Below are 9,110 nucleotides of genomic sequence, written 5' to 3' on the forward strand. Positions count from 1 at the left end.
AGGAAAGAGTGAAAAGAATGTATGAACCAGACAAGTATTGGTTTTCGTGGTGGATCTATATTCTTCAAGAGGATAGTATAACCATAACACGCAGTGAGTTATACATAAGCTGTTTTTAAAGCATTCCATAACAGGATTATTCAAAGCAACGTACACACTAAAGCATCTCTCTGGTCTTCTGAGCACCAAGGGGCTGATAAAAGCAGACTCACAGGTAACACAGTACTGAGGTTCAGGGGAATTGTAGGAGGCGCATGCGTGCCCTGTGTGCAGCACTGAGCTATGAAGGATCATGACAGAAATCAGATCAGGAAGAGAATATGACATGCACACTTGTCACATGGCAAGTGCCAGTGTTATATTGCTCAGGAGAAGCTGAATGTGATTCAGATATAAATTTGATGAGCAGCAGAGATTGCTAAAAAGTGAAAGAAAGTAGACTTAGGTCCTCATATAAAACTATTTGTGATTTGTACAAAGGAAGCAAAATAAATGATTTAAACTTTAGTCCTCTTTTTAACTCTAAACAGAATGGGAATTCAGAAAATGGAATGTGAAAAGTTACACAAACCACGGGATGGTACTTAGGTTCTTGCTATTTGTAGTGCAAAAACATTACTGACTGATAAAATACCTGTTTGACTAATCTAAAGAATGGTAGGTTGCCTTGTTGGGAGTCTAAAGAAACAGTGCCTAAGTTGAGAGTTAGGGTTCCTTGGGGAAAAATTCATAGTTAATAGTCAGTAAAAGTACTTAGAAGTGTGTGTGTGTGTGTGTGTGTGTGTGTGTGTGTGTGTGTGTGTGTGTGTTTTGGGGATGGGGTACCATTAATATGATTCCATGTATGAGAATATAGGGAACAATAATTAATCACACCTTCCCACTCAAGGCAAGGAGATATGCTACCCACTATACTACCTAAATAAATTATGTGTTACTTATTGCCAAGGTCAATTCAGAGTTGGAGAAGTAAATTTTCCAGGGAAGCAACCCATTTGGGTAAGTATTATACATCTTTGAGCAGCTACAATTTTTCCTAGGTCAGTATTTACTTGAAGGATGACTTCGTTCAGGATGTAATAGGCTGTTGTTTTTTGTTTTTTGTTTTTTTCTCTGAACACTGACTCTCCACAGGTCTGAATGAAACTTGCTTGCGTTTCTCAAAAGGTGTGTCCTAGTTGTGGGGATAAGTATGATTTGGAGTGACCTCAACTGAAGAACAATTTTATGTTTTGGACTTGGAGCTTTTAAGGAACATCATCTTATTTCTGATATATATATATATATATATATATATATATATATATATATATATATATATATACTTTCATCATAGGTCCTGAGAATAACATGTTATTCTCATCTACTTGGCTTTTTAAAACAAAATCATTATTTATTGTATAGGGGTCAGAAATATGGCCACAATTTTTTATTTTAGAAATTCCCTAAGTGATATTGGTTATAAAACTATAATTTATCTAGAAAGGGTTACACATGGCTTCTCCATCTGTACCACCTGTCTCCTTAGCGTGGTCCAGGCTGTCACCATCAGTCCCAGAACCACCCTGTGAAGGAAAGCTCAAACCATACATTGCAAGATATATTCTTGCCATTCTCCTCCTCTTTTGGATCTTTAATTCCCTGAGAAGTTCCAATTTGCTTCACTATATCATAGCAGGCAGTAGCATGAACAGGTCTAAATTTGGGGTGTTTACTGGGTATTGCTATATGCTGCCATCTAGGCACACAGTTAAGTGGTTGTTCCTCCCTCTCATGGATCTTCATGATGTCAGTTTGCAGGGTCTGATGGATTAGAGCAGTGGGTCTACAGCTCTCTATCTGTATGAACATCATGTCCGTGTCTTCTACTTTCACAGTTCCAGGTCTGCAAACATTTGCAGGCCAGAAATCAGAGCTATCCAGAAGATTCTCACTCTCATGACTTGTTTCCTCATCTTTTATTTGGCAGATGCCATTTTCTTCTTACTTATAGGTTCCACAGTGACAAATGATTTCACAATACTAAATGTAAAAGCAGTGTTAGTATCTATTTATGCTGTTCTCAGCCCACTTGTCCTGATCACAAGGGATGCCTGTGTTGCTAAGCCCTTCTGTATCCCTTGAGAGAAAAGAATTTTTCACATCACCATATTTATGATATAATTCTATATACACAGAAATGACTATGCTTTACCATTCTAATGTATCGCAGTGTGATGGTTTGAATATGTTTGGCCCAGAGAGTGGTACTATTAGGAAACGTGGCCTTGTTGGAGTAGGTGCATCACTGTGGGCATGGGCTTAAGATCCTCACCCTAGCTGCCTGAAGTGAGTCTTCCAGTAGCAGCCTTTAGATGAAGATGTAGAGCTCTCAGCTCTGCCTGTATCATGCCTGCCTAGATGCTACCATGCTCCCACCTTGATGATAACAGACTGAAACTCTGAACCTGTAAGCCAGCCCCAATTAAATGTTATCCTTTATAAGACTTGCCTTGGCTGCCCACTCTCTCCCTACCTATTCAAGTCCTAGCCAGAGCAATTAGAAAAGAAAAAGGAGATCAAAGGGCTACAAATTGGAAAGGAAGAAGTCAAAATATCACGATTTGCAGATGATATGATAATATATATATATAAGTGACCCCAAAAATTCCACCAGAGAACTCTGAAACCTGATAAACAACTTGAATGAAGTAGCTGGATATAAAATTAACTCAAATAAATCAGTGGCACAAACAATAAATAGGCTGAGAAAGAAGTTAGGGAAACAACACCCTTCACAATGGTCACAAATAACATAAAAATACCTTGGTGTGACTCTAAGGAAGTCAAAGATCTGTATGATAAGAACTTCAAGTCTCTGAACAAAGAAGTCGAAGAAGATCTCAGAAGATGGAAAGATCTTCCATGCTCATAGGTTGGCAGGATTAATATGTTCAAAATGGCTATTAATATAGTAAAAACAACCATCTTTACTGAAAGCAATCTACAGATTCAATGCAATCCCCATCAAAATTCCAACTTAGTTCTGCTAGAAAGGGCAATTTGCAAATTCATCTGGAATAATAAAAAACCTAGGAGAGCAAAAACTATTCTCAACAATAAAAGAACTTCTGATGGAACCACCATCCCTGGCCTCAAGCTGTACTACAGAGCAATTGTGATAAAAACTGCATGGTACTGGTACAGTGACAGACAGGTAGATCAATTGAATGGAATTAAAGACCCAGAAATAAACCCACACACCTTTGGTCACTTGGTCTTTGATAAAGAGCTAAAACTATCCAGTGGAAAAAAGACAGCATGGTCAACAAATGGTGCTGGCTCAACTGGTGGTTAGTATGTACAAGAATTCAAATTGATCCATTCTTATCACCTTATACAAAGCTTAAGTCTAAGTGGATCAAGGAACTCCACATAAAACCAGAGACACTGAAACTTACAGAGGAGAAAGTAGGGAAGAGCCTTGAACATATGGGCACAGGGGAAAAAATTCCTGAACAGAACACCAATGGATTGTGCTATAAAATCAAGAATTGACAAATGGGACCTCATAAAATTGCAAAGCTTCTGTAAGGCAAAGGACACTGTCAATAAGACAAAAAGGCAACCAACAGATTGGGAAAAGATCTTTACCAACCCTAAATCTGATAGAGGGCTAATATCTAACATATACAAAGTAACACTCCAGAGAACCAAATAACCCTGTCAAAAAATGGGGTACAGAGCTAAACAAAGAATTCTCAACTGAGGAATACCGAATGGCTGAGAAGCACCTAAAAAATGTTCAACATCCTTAGTCATCAGGGAAATGCAAATCAAAACAACCCTGAGATTCTACCTCACACCAGTCAGAATGAATAAGATCAAAAATTCAGGTGACAGCAGATGCTGGCGAGGATGTGGAGAAAGAGGAACATTCCTCCATTGCTTGTTGGATTGCAAGCTAGTACAACCACTCCGGAAATCAGTCTGGCGGTTCCTCAGAAAATTGGACATAATACTACCCGAGGACCCAGCAATACCACTCCTTGGCATATACCCATAAAATGCTCCAGCATGTAATAAGGACACATGCTCCACTATGTTCATAGTGGCCTTTTTTATAATAGCCAGAAGCTAGAAAGAACCCAGATGTCCCTCAACAGAGGAATGGATACAGAAAATAATGGACTACTATGAAGCTATTAAAAACAGTGACTTCGTGAAATTCTTAGGCAAATGGATGGAACTTGAAAATATCATCCTAACCCTGTCTCAAAAAAAAAAAAATCATCCTGAATCATGTCACCCAGTCATAAAAGAACACACCTAGTATGTACTCACTGATAAGTGGCTATTAGTCAAAAAAGGAAAAAAAGAAAAAAAGAAAAAAGAAAAAGCTATGAATACCCACGATACAACTCACAGACTGTATCAAACCCAAGAAGAAAAAAGACCAATGTGTAGATGTCTCAGTCCTACTCAAGGGGGAAGAAAATAATTTTGGGAAGTAGAGGGAGGGATCTGGGGTGAAGAGAGGAGGGGGAGGGATAAAGTGGGGCAGGATCAGGTATGGAGACAGTGGAAGTACAGAGGGTCAGGAATTTGAATGGAGGTGTGTAGCAGTGGGGGATGAGGGACTGGTGGTAGATACTAGAAAGTCCCAGATGCTAGGGACCCTAAAGGTTCCCAGGACCCAACAGGGATAACATTAGCCGAAATTCTTAACAAAGCAGAGAGAGAACCTGTAGAGGCCAAATCCAGTGGATAGGCATAGCCCCTGTTTGAGGGACGGTGCCACCCACCCATCTCAAAATATTAATCCAGAATTGCTCCTGTCCAAAGGAAATACAGGGACAAAGAGTGGAGCAGCAAGACTGAAGGAAAGGCCATCCAGAGATTGTCCCACCTAGGGATTCATCCTACCTGCAGACACCAAACCCAGACACTATTGCTGATGCCAAGAAGCGCTTGCTGAAAGGAGCCTGGTATAGCTGTCCCCTGAGACACTCTGCCAGAGCCTGACCAATGCAGAGGTGGATGCAAGCAGCCAACCATTGGACTGAGCACAAGGATCCCAGTGGAGGAGTTAGGGGAAGGACTGAAGGAGCCGAAGGGTTTTGCAATCCCATAAAAAGAGCAATAATATAATAATAACCAATCAGACCCCTCAAAGCTCCCAGGGACTAAGCTACCAACCAATGAATACACATGGAGGGACCTATGGCTCCAGCTGCATATATAGCAGAGGACTGCCTTATCTGGCATCAATGGGAGGGGAGCACCTTGGCCCTGTGTAGGCTCCACGCCCCATTGTAGGGCATTGTAGGGGAATGCTAGGGCACTGAGGCAGGAGTGGGTGGGTGGGTGGGGGAACACTCTTATAGATGCAGTGGGATAAGGGATAGGGGGTTTGTGGAGGGGCAACTGGGGAAGGGGAAAACATTTGAAATGTAAATAAGTAAAATAACCAATAAAAAAAGAAAAATGAAACACTAGAAATCATACTAGAATAAGCCAATCTGTCCTGGTCAAGTTTTTGATTGAGGTTCTGTTCTCCTAGGTGGCTCTAGGGTGTGTCAGTTTTATAGCTGAAGCCAAGTATAACAGTACTCATAGGCAAGCTAGTGCAGAGTTTCCTTCAGTAGTTGTGTTTGACTGGGAACTGTGTTCTAATGTTTAGTGTTTCCAGTAGCCACCTCCAACAATACTCGGTGTGTGACAAAGCCGCTCATGCATCCCTCTCTTAATTACTTTCTACTATCTTATACTATGCCAGGTACAATTTACATGTTCTTTTTTTTTTTCTTGGAAATTTTATTTATTTAATTTCAAATTTTATCCCCTTTCCCGATTCCCTCCCCCTAGGAACCCCCTATCCCATCCTCTCTCCTCCTGCCTCTCTCCTCCTATGAGGGTGTGCCCCCACCCACTCACCCACTCCCACCTCCCACCCTCACATTCCCCTACACTGGGGCATCCAGCCTTCTCTGGACCAAGGGCCTCTTCTCCCATTCATTCTCAACAAGGCCATCCTCTGCTACATATACGGTACATATACATGTATGGTTCAACCTGTGAGGGCTTTCCCTCTATTTCTAATATATATACACTTTGAAAGGTAAAGGCAGAAGGACCCCTTTGACTAAGCTAAACCAGTTCAGACAGGAAATCCACAGCCAACCAGAGCTATTTACAAAGACTCTCTCAAACACTCAAATTAAGACTAAAACAAAATAAACATAAACAAGTATATCTGAAAGATAGAATCTAGAACTGAAATTTTCAGTCAAAGTGTGACTATGAAAATAATTATTCAGAATTTCTAAGTCGTTTGTTTCTGAGAAGTAAATGTTAATATATTAACAGTATAATTGAATGGGATTCACTGTGATAAATATATACTGCCTTTGACATGTATTGATGGTGTTCTGCCATGACTCCTTCTGTTACTAGAAGTAGTGATCATGAACGATCTTTTATAGACACAAGAGAGTATAAGCTATTTTGTGAAGGATGGCAAGATGAAGAAACAGTTGAGGCTTTGAATTTTCCTCAGCTTCATTATTAGCTCAGCACTGTCTCCATCTGGTGAGTGAAAAATCCACCTTTATGTAAATACTCTTAGTAGATCCTGTATTAAATGGCACCAAAACAAAACTATCAAGTTTTCTAATTTGCATGCTAGAATGATCATTGGACATTTATCAATGTCTGATCTCTTTTACTGAATATGAAAACATTTAGTCAGATGTCGATCTCTGTCAATCAGCATGAAGGGGCTGAGAACTGCATAACCAATGGTTAAAAACTCTGGAACATATAGTATTGTAGAATAATTCTCTATGGAAAAAGTAAAGAATAAAGAAATAAAACAATCTGTCCAATAAATGAAAGGAAAACACAACATCGGAAGGAGGACACTCTGAGCAGCTCTCAGCTCAGGAGGAGTTCTGTAGAGAAGCTTGGATTTCTGAAGGTAGAGGACATGCTGGCGGTGCTTGTGGAGAAGAAATACCATGTAGCCACTGGCCCCTCCCACGGCACCCTGAAACAGTGCATCTCTCAGGACCATGAGGGCAAGAAAAATCCATCTTGTTATCAAGCTGTCTGACAGAAAATAGCAATAATTGCCATCTTTCCTAAACTGTGTTATGTTCAGAACATTGACATTTTTAATGTAACATGGTAAGTTCATGCTGATCAAGGCATTGAGAATCCACAGGCAGAGCAGCGAGGAAAGAATGTGTTGTGGGGTCTTTAGGTTGAGCCTCTGCCACATGGAGTGTCTGGGACTGATGGTGATGGCCTGGACCACAGTGAGGAGACTGCTGGTGCAGATGGAGAGGCCCCGGGACACTCTTGCCAGGTAAACAACAACTTTACAACTGGTGTCATTTAAGAAGTTTCCAAAATTGAAGGCTTCTATTGTCTTCAGCATCCCTTTTGAAAGAAGCATTATGATATTTGTAAGTATCAAGTGAGCAAGAATGAGGTGTATGGGTTTCTGCTCAGTGCTTTGGAACATGTGCATGTAACTCACAAAAACTAAGCTGCTCCCAACGGTGCCAAGTCCAGTGAGACAGAGGAAGACTATGCCCTTGGCAGGGTCTAAAACCATCCTTAGATCTGAGGCAAGAGTACTTGATCCTACAAACACTATCTGGAAGAAATCATCATTAAATCATGATGGGCATCGTCAATACACCTTCCTAATTCCTTCACTTGTCTGGAGGATAAAGTAATGATATATGCTATTATTTAGATTTATTGACACATAACTTTCTTCTGTGGCACACTCTGTGAGTTATGCTATATAGACTCAAATGCTATATAAATGCATAAAGACCTATTTTAAAAAATTAGTTATATATGTAAATTACACTATAAAATCTAATTTAGTTGTTCAAATGTTGCTATATCTCATTTATACTCAGTCTCATCATGGCTGCATTAACACCAATGGTCCCAACCAGTATTTCTTAAACATTATATTTTTCACTCTATCACATTCCTGTAATCCCATTCTGTAAATCATGTGTTCTTGCTAATCTATCTGTCTGTACCATGTGGCATAAACAATATCTGTGAAGTTTTATTGTTTCAACTTATTGAACACCTCTCAAATTTAACCACATTTTGATTTCTACAGCACCTCTTATTTGCCAAGTATACCATTTTGGATTTCAATTAGAAAAAGTTATGTTTCTTTCCTATTATTTTATTTTAGGTGCTTAGGCACCAATATTTTCACCGATTTTACAATTGTATAATGAGGAACATAAATTAAGATTTTAAAGTTATCGTCAATAGGCCCAGCTTTCTATTGGAACTACCGTACTGAGAGTGGATGTAGTCAGCCCCCTAAGTCCTGGGCCCTGATGCCACGAGACAGGCTAATCTTAACTCTGGAGGCTCATTACTACATATATGTGTGTATTTCCTTACCTTGCTTCCTTTTGGACCACTGAGGTGGGGGGATCTGGAGATAAACTGAAAGTAACTCTTCCCCCAGTTTTAGCCCAATTTTAGCCCGAAGTTTTTCATTGACATATACATATGCATATGTAAATTTCATTTTCTCTTAATGCCAGTGAGGGTCCAGACCCAGCTAGACACAACAGTGTCAATTTTGCTACTTAGAAATATTCACTGGTCTTCTGTAGTTCAATGTCCAGTCAAAGTGTAAGCCCTATTAGATAAGACCCACAGTTACTGCTGAATCTGCCAAAGACATCCATGGATGGATTTGTTTTGTTATTACCAATGCAGATGAACTATACAGAATAAAAGGTGTACTGTGTCATTTTCACATATTTATTCTCTGTATTCTCCCCATTGCCACCCTTGATGACCTATGTTGTCCCTCCTCTTTCCAATGCTTTGCATCTTAGGCAGGTAATGAGGAAGAGAAAAACATAGAAATAAAATACACAAGTGAAGAAATACTGATGGAAATACAAGGGAACCTACACTTAAAAAGACCATAGACACTCTACCAGAATACTCTTAAATATGGGATGAATGAATTCAGAAAGCCACAGAATATATACTCAGCATACTGAAGGCAACATCTGTTTTATAGGGCCAGCTAAGAAGAAAAGAAAAGCATTCACAATATTAACATTAAA

The 9,110-nt window shown here is 39.7% G+C and overlaps 1 protein-coding gene and 1 pseudogene across 1 annotated transcript; one reads left to right on the forward strand and one right to left on the reverse strand.

Moving 5' to 3' along the window:
* The first annotated feature begins 1,355 nt into the window (after window positions 1–1,355).
* On the forward strand, window positions 1,356–2,124 carry LOC110334286 (annotated as a pseudogene).
* A 4,540-nt stretch (window positions 2,125–6,664) lies between these two features.
* Window positions 6,665–7,623, reverse strand: LOC110333967 (putative vomeronasal receptor-like protein 4). The gene has a single exon (XM_021215776.1). The coding sequence runs from the start codon at window positions 7,598–7,600 to the stop codon at window positions 6,704–6,706; it is 897 nt and encodes a 298-aa protein (XP_021071435.1). The 5' UTR covers window positions 7,601–7,623; the 3' UTR covers window positions 6,665–6,703.
* Between the last annotated feature and the right edge of the window lie 1,487 nt (window positions 7,624–9,110).

This window comes from Mus pahari, chromosome 16 (genome assembly GCF_900095145.1).
Source record: "Mus pahari chromosome 16, PAHARI_EIJ_v1.1, whole genome shotgun sequence".
In the NCBI taxonomy this organism is placed as follows: Eukaryota; Metazoa; Chordata; class Mammalia; order Rodentia; family Muridae; genus Mus; species Mus pahari.